The sequence below is a fragment of the Camponotus floridanus genome, unplaced genomic scaffold (assembly GCF_003227725.1).
Source record: "Camponotus floridanus strain SB8 unplaced genomic scaffold, Cflo_v7.5 scaffold49, whole genome shotgun sequence".
Lineage (NCBI taxonomy): Eukaryota > Metazoa > Arthropoda > Insecta > Hymenoptera > Formicidae > Camponotus > Camponotus floridanus.
Window position 1 is genome coordinate 1,109,512 of NW_020229647.1, and position 12,318 is coordinate 1,121,829.

General features: G+C 31.7%; 2 protein-coding genes across 10 annotated transcripts in view; one reads left to right on the forward strand and one right to left on the reverse strand.

The window, feature by feature from the left end:
• Window positions 1–2,197: 2,197 nt before the first annotated feature.
• On the reverse strand, window positions 2,198–5,482 carry LOC105251773. 2 transcript variants are annotated; one of them, XM_011258783.3, is made up of 4 exons: window positions 5,321–5,482; window positions 4,398–4,576; window positions 3,769–4,048; window positions 2,198–2,990 (listed from the first exon to the last, which is right to left on the reverse strand). In XM_011258783.3, the coding sequence occupies exons 2-4, from the start codon at window positions 4,565–4,567 to the stop codon at window positions 2,745–2,747; spliced, it is 696 nt and encodes a 231-aa protein (XP_011257085.1). In that variant the 5' UTR covers window positions 4,568–4,576; window positions 5,321–5,482; the 3' UTR covers window positions 2,198–2,744. The 2 variants fall into 2 exon arrangements, with proteins under 2 accessions (XP_011257085.1, XP_011257095.1); XM_011258793.3 differs by having other exon boundaries at window positions 5,151–5,327.
• Window positions 5,483–8,521: 3,039 nt separating this feature from the next.
• Window positions 8,522–12,318, forward strand: part of LOC105251757 — a 40,574-nt gene continuing 36,777 nt past the window's right edge. For 4 of the 8 annotated variants that reach the window (XR_002192575.2, XR_002192576.2, XR_003123319.1 and 1 more), the window contains exon 1: window positions 8,523–9,401. The gene's annotated coding sequence lies outside the window, so the exon portion shown is untranslated. Of the gene's footprint in view, window positions 9,402–12,318 lie in introns of all 8 variants that reach the window. The other 4 variants (XR_002192578.2, XR_003123318.1, XM_025412228.1 and 1 more) reach the window with 4 other exon arrangements.

The window sequence follows — 12,318 nt, forward strand, 5'->3', positions numbered from 1 at the left end:
CCCACCTTAATTAAATTAGTAATTAAATGAATACATAGTTGATTTATGTATGTACTGGAACGGAATGACATTTCCTAGAAATTCTTTTTATCATCTCTTTTTTTACCAACTGGTATTTGTTAATTTATCACTTTCTCTAAAATAACTATTCCTTAATTTCTATTTTAATAATTTTAATAATTTTAATAATTTTAAAAGCAAAATTTTCATACCACACATTCGAAAAATGAGAAATTTAACTTGTTAGATATCACTAGCAATAAAATTCGTCGATTTTAAATTGTTATTAATATCGTGCGTCAATCCATGTTCTTTCTCGAAACAAAATTCAGGCCACATTAATCTTTGTCATCACTGAAGTTTTGGATAAAGAGAAATGTTTATGTGGTCGGATGGAACTTGAATGGACCGAAATGAAACCAATAACTCGAAAGTCTTCGAACGGGCGACTTTCTTTTATATATTCCCTTCCCCATTTCTTCTAAATCACAATCTCAAGGCACAATGTACGTGTACAATGGTTTACACATGTCGTCGTAAAACTGAGATCAAATTTATTACAATTTTTTTTAATAAAGAAAATTTTTTTAATAAAGAAAATTTACTACAGAAAATAAATATTTAAAATATGCTTGGAAATAAGCAAGTGGATAAAACAAGAAATTATTTGATGAATCAAGTTAAATGTATCAAATGGCATATAATTAACATAAAAAATTGAAGGAAATTTCAATATATAATTTGTGGATATAGGATTGTAAAGGATCATATATTCAAACAAATGAGTCATTTGCAAATTAAATATATGATTTATGTATTGCATTATTAGTTATTTTCATTACTTGTAGAATATTAATATTGTTTGTAATCTTGTAGATACATGCATCTGTGTAAATGATTAAATCATATAAAAATACTAGATAAAAACAGTTTCTTTTTCAACAAAACAGCTATTAACTAAAAATTTTTTACAGTTTTTTTAAATTTAACATATATTATAAAATTTTCAAAATTACTAAATTACGTAAATTTTTCGTCAATATGTATATAAATAAAAAACTAAAATACATTTTTATACATTTATAAATAATTTAGAATTATTTTTAATCATTAAAACATCACACTCTTAGAAAAGTGAAAAAATAATGTAACAGAATAAAAAAGATGTTTACGTTGAGAAATAGTCGTAGTTGATGAGCCGTGAAGCCAGCAGAAAGAAAAGTGAATGAGGACGTCTATAAAAAAAGTACTATACTTTCGAGATACTTTCAAACACGTGCGATACATGTACTTACTTTCGAGAAGATTTCTTTAGAAAGAGTGCTCATCGTTGTGAATGAAGTGTGTTATTGCTTTGCTGTTCATTTCGTCAATCTAGTTATCAAGGATTTTTTGTTCAAGTTCTTGAGTACTTTCTTTTTTTAATTATAAAAGAGAATATTTCACGCGGTATATAATCATTATGAATCAAAGGCACGTTTGCACGTATCTTGTACAGATTTTTATTCAACTTTTGGAAGATTTCGGAATATAATTATAACATTACAAAATGTATTGTTATAATTACATTCGTAATTAGTACAGATTCGTGAATTCAGTTCATATCATAAAAGTATAACTCTTCATACATTTTATTATACTGCACATTATTGTTCTCGCTATTTTGCACTGAATAATAATTACGATTGCAATTAAAGTTTATAATAAATTATAACAGGATTGCTTACTTAAATAACAGTCATCTATAATTAAGCGTTTAAACAAAGTACGTCATTTTTAAACCCATAAAAAACATTGGAGAAATATGTAAATAAGTATATAATTAAGTACATTAAAGTTAGAGGCATTTTAATTAAAAGTTCGCTTTCTTCTTATCGTAGTATACATCTACTTTCAGTATAACTTCACGATTAAATATAATACTTTGCGCTTCAAAGAATGTATGAATATTATAATTCACATGTATTTAAATCTTCTTAGCACTTCTGGTAGTAAATATGTATTTAAAAATTCCTAGCCTAAAAAGAATTAAGAAATTTTCAAAACAATTACAAAGTTATGTAAAAAAATCTTAATTATCTGTTGTTAATATAAATTTTCAGCTCTTATAAAAATTTTTATTTAAGTATGGATAAAAATATATCTAAAAAAAATGAAAAAATACAAAATATAAAAATGGAAATAGTGAAAATGGCAATGATAGAAGAACGTCTGGAATAAAAAATGGTTAGAAAATATGACTTAATTCTAATTGACACCACTCATAATTCTAATAATACAATCGCTACGATAATTATAGTAATCAGTCATTATCAATAACATTATTATTAATAGATTTCATTTAACGACACTTGAATACTTTCTATAAGTAGTAATCGCGTCGCCACATTGAAGTCACAAATCAAACTCATTCATTCTTTTCTTTTTTTAAATTAAAATTAAATTTGTAAACAATTAGAAAATATTCATATTACTATCATTCTTATCACATGCAACCTCTTCTACTCGTCACGTCTATTTCTAGAAAATATCTATGCTATAATAAAATCTGTCACCCTCTTTTTTCTATAATATGTATAGTTAAATTTTAAATTAATTCGGTTAAATTATTTCGGTTTCGACACTGTGTTTAAGTCAACTGAAACATAATACTTAGATTCTATTCAGGCTGATTAAATCATAGGAAATGTTATGATTTAACGAAAACAATTTAATTGCACTAGAATTAATTTCTCACACAAGGATTACACATTCGTCTCTTGAGGTTCAGTGCAATCAGTGGGCTTGATTTCTAGCCACCAATCGTTGGGATAATGATATTTTTGTAATTCTATGCCTTCTCGTGGCACGGGCATCAATCGACCGCCAAATTGTTTCGCCGGTAAGGGCGGTATTACTAATTGCGGTGGAAAGCATTGTAAACTTGGCGAGAACTCGCAATCCGGAGGAAGGACCCTTCTGGTCCAACCAACTCTCCTTACCATCTGTGTCTGTAAGTGTCATATAAGTGACTAAATCTTTCCGAAGTGTTGTAACAACATGTTTTACAATATATATCTTTTTTCGTTTGGATAATCTTTAAAAAATATTTATCTTAAATCGAAAGAAATTTGGTTTAATGAAATTAAATATTATAAGTTATATAAATCTAAAATTAAAGTGGATTTAGTAAATTAATGATTTGTCAAAAAATCTGGAGCATAATTCTTAAATAAAGAGTAATAAAACGTCTATTGTCGATTTATAAACAAATGCATTGCTAAACAAGTTCTTTTTGTTTGCCCATAAAATACGTTGTAAAATAACTTAAAAATTGCAGATATTTTAGTTTTCTTAGTTCTTTCATAGAAATAGTGCTCAAAGCGTAAATTGACATTCACATGTCAGATACATAAAATGCAATCTTACTGAATACAAATTCTGCTCTCGACATAAAAGCAAGGAAGAATCGTTAAAGTTACAGCCGGCGATTAAACTGATGATAGAATAATTTTTAAATATGAAGTAGATATTAACTAAACAATAAAGTATCAATAATAAAACAATAAAAAGACAATGAAATGGATAAATGTGAAGCGAAATATTAACGAAAGAAATAGTACTCATCTTCGATTTTAATTTATTTTCAATTTTTGTCTACGAATGTATCTTTGCATCTTTAAAAAATTGAGTCGTTTAAATTTAAATTTCAAAATTTAATAACTTTTATTAATATAAAATTTATTTTAAATATAAAACTATTTCTTCGTACGAGAAAAAGTTTTTTACCACTGAGTCTTCCTCGAAAACAACCACCTCCACTTTGGGTGCATCCTCGCCGACCTCGTGTTCCTGTATTCTGTAAATTCCTGCCGCGTGGAGATAGGTTGCACTCAGACCGACCTCTCGAAAGGCCTTCGTGATCAAGACATCGTCGCGGAGAGTGTCCACCAAGCATAGTTCCACTTTGCGAGCCCACGGCAGTGCACGGCCTATACGAACTTGACCCCAAAGGCCACCCAGACAGAGAAAGTGAACGATGTTCAACTTAGAGAGAACCAAATGAGCCCTGGTAAAATTTGAAAAATATTTGCATATTCAAGGAAGATTTCTAATTTAATATTTTAGGATATCAAAAATTTTTCTCTTTCCCTTTTCTAAAATTTTTAATGTTAGTATATTTGAAGACTTGGTATTACAATTATAAGCCTTACATATTACGTGGAGATCTTTTAATTTAAATTTAATGTACGAAACAAAAATAAAATTTCGTTAAACATATATCTACTGTTGCAGTTTAATCTAATGTTTATAATTGAAACAAAAAGCGTGAGTTTTCCAGAGAGAAAGAGACACTCCATGTACTCTTTATATTTTAATTTTTTTAGATCTTCTCTTCGAATATCATAAATACGGACCTGTAAGCAAGCTCATGTAATTTCTCGGTGAATTCTTCGGGCACGCTACAAGGTTGCTGTGGAATTTCTTGCCGACTGAGGCTATACCAGAAGAGCACGACCATTAAAAAGAACGCTGCTAGAGCTCGCATAGGAGTGATGCGAAAGCGTCTCCGTGGGCAGAGACTCATGCTGATATCCTGAAAATCAGAAAATGTCTAGTAATTCGAATCGAAAGCATTATCGAATATCTTACAAGTCAATCTATAAATAGCTACAACATGTAACTGGATTTGAAACCTCAAACATATTTAACTTATCGCAAACATATTTAAGAAATCGATAGGAAAGTATCAGTGCTTTTAGACAGATCTGCAGGTTCTTGAGAAAGTTTACTTATTTATTTTTTCTTTGAGCGTTTCTAAAATTCTTGGATATATATTATTATATTTTGTATTTTTAGATTTTTATACATCCTTGATAATTTTTAAGCTCTTTAGTCTAAGGCCCGGTCGCACCATTATTTTATCTTTAAGCGAAACTTAAATATATGTCTGTCTTTATTTAGAAAGAAAGAAAGATAAAGATAGACATATATTTAAGTCTCGTTTAAAGCTAAAATAACGTTGATGCAACCGGGCCTAAGAACCTTGATTTAGATTAAATTTTAATATTTTTTGATTTTCAAAATTATCGGATTTTAGATGGTCTTTTTCGCTTCTTAGATTTCAAAATTTTTTCAAAGATCTTGATTGGACGTAACAATTTAATTACTTATCCATCCGTTTGCCATGACCAAAACGTAAGAAAATTTACGCGAAAGATACACATTCCCTGAAGAACATGCGTGACATCAACAATACATCTTCTGGACAGCAGTCCTCTCACAACATTGAACACACAGAACGAATCGCAAAGAACATACAACACTCGAGGCTACGTACTCGCGATGTGCGACGTAGTCATGACCCACGTGTGATCAGACTTCCTTGAATTTTCCCTTTACTTTTTTCTCACCCTCCGCAACGAAAATCGCTTTCTCGTGAAAACTCCGACACTCGACCTTTGACATGTTCAACGCGGCAACGTTGCAGGCTATTGATTTTTCTGCTCTACCGACGGTTTCCTCAGAGATAGCCTCATATCAAGATGATGAGATGAGAAATAAGAAACTATTTTATTAATCAATAAAAATATATTTAATTTTTCATTTTCAATTCTATAGTAATATCTATATTTTTAATTCTATATTCTTAAATTTGAAGGAAAAACTATTTGTAAAAACCTTGCATTATTGATTTTATTCTATATAAATTTTTATTCAATATATTTTATCTAGAAGAATATATTTATCTAGAAGAATATTCTTTTCTGCATAAATCTATTTATTAATTATTCTATTAATTAGAAAATAAAAGATTAGTAAATCTTTTCAGCTCTTTCAAATACTTATTACAAATTCATGTAATTGAACGAAATTAATCACTACTATTTAAAAAAAAAAATTTAATAATTGGAATTTAAGAGAATATCATTTAATGTTTACAGATCTCTACGTTATAGACATATTTTACGTGAATGCTAGTTTAAGATATAATATGCTATACTAATAAAAAATGTTATCATTTATTGTTTTAATCTTGATTCTGAAAAATATCTAATGATTTTTATGATCTAACATCTATTAATTTTTTGTGATAACAAAAGATTCATAAGAGTTCATTATTTAAATATGTACAAGAGAATGAGCAATCCTATGTTGGTACTAATTCTCTCATATCGATTTGTGGCATAGAAGTAAACTTGGTTGTAGATGTAATCGATTGTCAATAGTAATAGGATTTTAAATATTGCAAAGGTATTTCAGAAACTAGAGAGATCTTTCTAAGATATATTTAATGTAAAAATAAAATCAAAACTCTGTCATATATATTTTTTACGCTGCAATAACATATAATTTCTTGACCCTATAATTCCCTTGCTTACATAAAAATTTTTGATTGCAATCTTGATTTTTTAATTAATTATGTAGCATTAATAATAATCTTTTCAATTCCTCTACGCATGAAAAATTACTATGCTTTCCGCTAAAAACAAATAGTATTACTCCCGATAATTCTAATTTTAATCAAGTTTTTATTATTAAATTAAAGATACAGATAATAAAAAATAAGATATACGAATAAGTAATTGTATGATACAAAAACTGAGCATCAATTAACATTAATGATGATATTAAATTGATAGAATAATATGCAACATTATTAATTAATAAAAAAAATTATAAATCTCGTCATTCAGTTCACTTGTTCTTGTAAAGACTTCAAACTTCATATTAAATTTTTACAAAGTTTGTATTAAATGTTGCAAAATTATCATTATTCTTGATATCATGAGGCGAATTCGAGAAATTTTTATGAGAAACATTACATATGAATTTGGACAGATTTTGCAGGCATTGATTCTTAAAAGGAAATTATTTTGGAAAATGTTGGAGAACTATTTATGCTTGAATTCGAATGAGTCAAGACCAAAAGGGATATGTAGATTATGAAAAGGGCAAGAGATAAACGAGCGACGGAAGCGAGACGTGAAATTAACAAGCAAAAATAAAACGTATCCTCGATAATCTCGGTTGCTCGCAGAATTCCCGACCAGCGTGCTTCTCCGTTTCTCGCTCTATTTACTTTTTCTCAGAGCTGAATGAGTTATCGCGTCGGAGAACCCCCTGGGTTATCCTAATGAGCAGAAACGCCAATAAGCCAGTGCGTCTTCGGTCCTCGGCAGAGGGATGGTGAGTTCTTACGTCTTATTTTTAAACGGAGTGCCTGTTGATGAATTTGCGGACGCGTCGTAAATGGAACACTAACAATATCTTTGTTCGATCCTTTTCTAAGGGTGTTTACATATAATATAATAGAATGCCAACGATATTGATAATGTTTCCTTTAAAATAATTAGTGCTTTATAGAAAAAATGGATTCTGACATAAAAGAATTAATTGAACATGAAAAACACAATAGAATCTACTACTTTAGTATTCATAATGATAAAAAAATTAAACAAAATATTTAAAAAATGTAAAAAAATATAAAAAAATGTAAAATTTCTCGAAATGCACTATAATTTTTGATATTATTATAGGAAATTATTTATTTAGAAATAAGAAATAAAAAAAATAAAATTTTCCTTACGATTCATCGTATGTATCATATATCTTATGTATCATATATCATATATCTACTTTTATATACATGTTTCACAAATAAATCTCAAGATTCGAGAATATTATCACGGTATCACGAGCAATTACGTCAAGGCGGGCATTAATTCTCCGCTACCGGGGTCGGGAGGATGCGAGCTCTCTCCGGAATAAAGGAGTCTCGATCGGGCGAGGCTGAAGAAGGAGAAGGAGAATGGAAACGAGAAAAAGGAGGAGGATGCGCCAAGAGAGAAAAATTGCGCTCGATGTCGTGGAAACGGGCGAAGCCGTAAAACAAACGGTCGGACGTCGCGCCTCTCTCTTTCTCCGCTTCTAATTCTGTCTTGTCGTTCCGGCCAGTCTTTCACCGTGTATTTTCGTAGCGCGTGTCACCTAAATCTAAGTGCCTTATCTAAGCGCTTTTCGAGCGTCAAATCCTGAGGTCTGTCGTCGAGCCACGTGCCTTTTAAAAGTTCTTAAAAGAGATATAAATTTTAGGATAAATATAAGTTACGTAGAAACAGGTTTAAAATGAATTAGAAATTCATTACATTGATTTGAAAAATTAAGATACACCCAGAGATCAGGTGAAAATAATGCTCTCATTGCGCTAATTCAAAAGAAATATATCATATGTACACACACATGTACGTATAAAATATATTGTACAAAAATATTTACATGTAAAATAATTATTTTGTAGTGCATTTTTAATAATTATGATTAATCTTTATATCAAATTCTTGATAGAAAATTAAAAGTAAAAGAAATAATAGGAAATATATACATAAATGTACTTACCTAAATAAACTTTTGCTTTCTTGTAAACAAAATAAAATTTGTTAACAATTAACTTTATAAATACACAAAACTTTGTAAAAAAGATTACCATAAATTTTTAAAAATACATTTAAACACATGCTAGTAATACTGCGTAAAGATTACATTAAAAATGATATTAATGTCGCATTGATACCGCACCATATAACATTAGTTTTGAAAAATTCACTACTGGAGTAAAACTACTGCGTGAATTTACTTCTCGTATTGTGTTAAATATATATTTCGTAACGACACTAAACACTGTATGTGACGCGTGACCTTTGGTCGAGTGACGTATAACGCGCTATCATAACACGCTATGTCTATAAGGCCGTGGCCTTGTTGTCATTCGCATGACAAGGCTTGAGTGAGAAGGTAGCAGTGTGATGTGTCGTCGTATCTCTCGACATATATAATCGTGATTCTTATTACGAGTAGATTATCAGCTCGATTAATTTTCGCTGTTAACGAATAAACATATCGGAAGTGACAGCTATATAATATATTCATATTAACATAATTTTGACTTGCGCAATCGATATATTTTCAATAGGAACTGAGGTTAAGTAATAGAAAATCGAAATTATGAATAGTTTTATTGCAATATTCGCAGGCGATTACTATTTTTACAAATATATTTGGAATATATTTTATCTCGCATTGTGAATTTTTTGTCCATTTATAACACGTGATAGCAAAATTATTTTAAAACGCTAGCGCATTTGTTAACAATAGAAATAGCATTCACGGTGAATGATACGCGAATTTAATTGACGAACTCAACGATGGTTGAGTGAATCGTCGAAATGTAATAAAGTGCAATATAAAATCGCGAGCGATAATATCGGGAGTGCCGTGCAAAGTTCGCGCGATTATTGTATTCTGTATTTTTGATTACTGCACGCGTGTTTTCGCGAGTGAGTGTTAATTAAGAACAACAAAGGATGAAGTGAATCAGAGAGGAAGAGAAATCCTGGATTGATAACGGGACAATTATAGAGGTGAGTAAAAACTTATTTAATTAATTATTAAATATATTATTATTTAATTTATTTATTATACCTGTGAAATAAATTGTTTGATTGCCTCTACAGTACTAATAAATTATTTATATTATTATATAACTGCATATAAAAATACTATAAATTTTATTTTTTTAAATAGTTAAAGTTCTTATTTAATAAAATATTTGTATCAATATTTTTATATAGTAATTAATACTTTTATATAGAAATATTTACAAGCATTGCATAATTATTTAGATTATTTCTTAAATAAAAAAGAATAGAGAAAATCGATCAGATTTATATATAAAAGACATACACATATGCATGTGTGTATAAGAAAAAGAAATATTAGAAGAATTTTTTTCTGATGATTATTCTACATGTAATTAGTAACTCGTTTTATCGATAAATAATTTCGTTTAAGAAGACAATAATTTATCTATTTAGCAATTCGATTGCCACGTTTCGTAGCAAATTCTGCATTTCATAAATTCCGAAGATCATTAATCCTAGGCGTCGTAGATCCGTGCTTCTCGAATTACTTTCCTTCGCATTCGGGAACCGAAAAGTCGGCTCGATGATCCCGGCATTCCCGGCAGTCCTCGCTCGCTATCGCGAAAACACCGACAGCCTTTGAGGTCCTCCTTCGCCGACGATCGTTGAGGGTTTTTACCCTCGTGGAATCCACGAAACGCTTTTACGTACGCGTTGGGCCCATTGAAATGCAATTCGCGTCCTTCGATCTGGTCCATCAGCCTTTCCATCTTCTACCCTCTCTCTCCCCTCGACTACTCCTCATCGGTAGATTGTCCTTCGATTAACCACTAATCTGCTCCTCTCCGCCGCTTTCTCTACTTGCGATCCATCTCTCTTTGCCGTTTTTCTTAGTTATATAGCAAATATAAACAATGACATATAACAAAAATTATTCTATATCGAAATAAACAGAATGAAAGTAAGATAGAATTTTAAAAAAGTCAAAATAAAAATTCTAAACAAAAAAACCATAAAATATAGAATCTGAATAATGTTGGCTTCAAAGTATATTCAGATTTTGTATGACTTAGAATTCAAAATTAAACATCACACACGAGATATAAAGACGTAATTTCCAAATGTTTCATTTATACGATGCAATCCTTGCACGAACGGTCGGAAACATCGTTGTAGAGATATCGCTTGTGTTTTTCGTGACAAGAAGAGAGAAGCGATAACGACCTGGCGCGAGTCAGCGTTGACAACGCGAAGAATAACCGTGCGGTCAATATGCGTTAAACGTCTGCGGCGTAAACGTTTAACGTTCCGCTGAAATATATGGACATTCCGCGACATTATTTCGAATACGTTTCACCGGCCGTTTTTACATGTCGACGTAAATCACGCCGTGTTCGTCTTGGCGCATTCGCGTCGTCTCCCTCTCCGCTTTTCTTCCGTCCTTTGATCCGAGAATCTTGAAATATTATTCTAGATATTATTATTATATGCTACTATCAGAAAATTTATCAGTGTTTTATAGCGGATATTATTTTTTTTAAATATCGAAATCTATCTCTTCTTTCCTAAAGTAATATACGATAAAAGATGTGGGAGTAAAAGTCTAGAATTTGTCCGAAATTATTTGAAATACATTTAAAACGAAGAGAAATACGGTATTACATTACGACACCGAAAATACTGACGATCAAAGTGTGTCGACATTTCTTGCACGACGAGTAATGGCGTAGTTAAGAAGTTAATTTATGGAGAACGCATTCTCTCTTTCTCTCTGCGCGAGGAATCCGAAGAAGGAGACGGATCGCACCGTGTCCACGTGTCACCCGTCGCGCAGAAACCGTGACGATATTAGTCGACTTCTTCGACGACCGGTGGTCACCTGTTCGAGTGAACGTTGCACGTTCGGTGACTGTTGAACTGGAGAACTGTCAGCAAGTACACCGTCGTCGCCGAGACGGCGAGTGACGGTAATCTATGCGTACAAATGGCCAGGAACACCTGTTCACCTTCATTTAGCGACGAGTACCGAATGCATCATATACCCGATCAACTGATCATACGTATATCTTTTGATTCTTTTACGCAAGGTGTAATTTACGTCAAGAGAGATTATTTTTTTAAATGTTTACTTTTTTGCGAGTAATCAAACGACAGACGTTTGCATAGCGCAACCTTGTCACTATCAAAAACGATAAGATAATAAAAGCGAGCCTCTTTATCGTATTTTAGCGACTGTAATATCTATATTTATTTTGCGCAAAAGAAACTTTATCTATTCTCGAACGTAGCACTCTTGATATCGAATCAAATTTATCCGAGAGAAAGTCTTTTTTACTGTTTTATGGGCTGAAAATTCACAATTCTTTCATTAGTTTTTACGAGAAATGATATAAAATGTTTAAATGAAAAGAAGCAAGTCTTCAGAGATATTCACCTTATGGAGATTCATCTCATTATCGCGATAGGAAGAGAGGTAGAAAGACAGAGAGGAGGATGGAACGGAGAGATTCTTGGAAGGGGATGAAAATTTTTATTTGCCGTTTACGAGTCGATTCAGGGCTGCGGAAGGACCCTGCCCCAAGGAAGGACGCTTTAATATCCGCTTATGACGGCTATGTTTCACAGTCTGAGACACCCACTCGGCCCCATTCCGCCCCATCAACCCCCATAGTGCGTTTAATTTACGTGTTTTCGCGAGTTATTCGCTCTCCCATCCCCCTGCACGACCCTCGTCGAAGGGGGTCGGTTGCCATGGCGATGCCGGGCGTCCCGGCGTCCAATCGTAGGGCGCCTACACCGAGTCGACGTCGGCCCTGCGAGGACGAGAAGGACGATAATAATTGATGGGGAAGGCAGGGTGCCACATCAGGGGTTGTGCGGGGATGAGCGGACGGGTTGGCGGTTTCGTGATGGAGCG

Excerpts from the sequence above, each read along its gene's own strand:
- LOC105251773 (XM_011258783.3), bottom strand. The coding sequence starts at position 4,567 with ATGAGTCTCTGCCCACGGAGACGCTTTCGCATCACTCCTATGCGAGCT. Across the intron at positions 4,049-4,397 it reads TTACATGAGCTTGCTTACAG|GGCTCATTTGGTTCTCTCTA; the intron begins GTCCGTATTTAT and ends AAATTTTACCAG. Across the intron at positions 2,991-3,768 it reads TTTTCGAGGAAGACTCAGTG|ACACAGATGGTAAGGAGAGT; the intron begins GTAAAAAACTTT and ends TGACACTTACAG.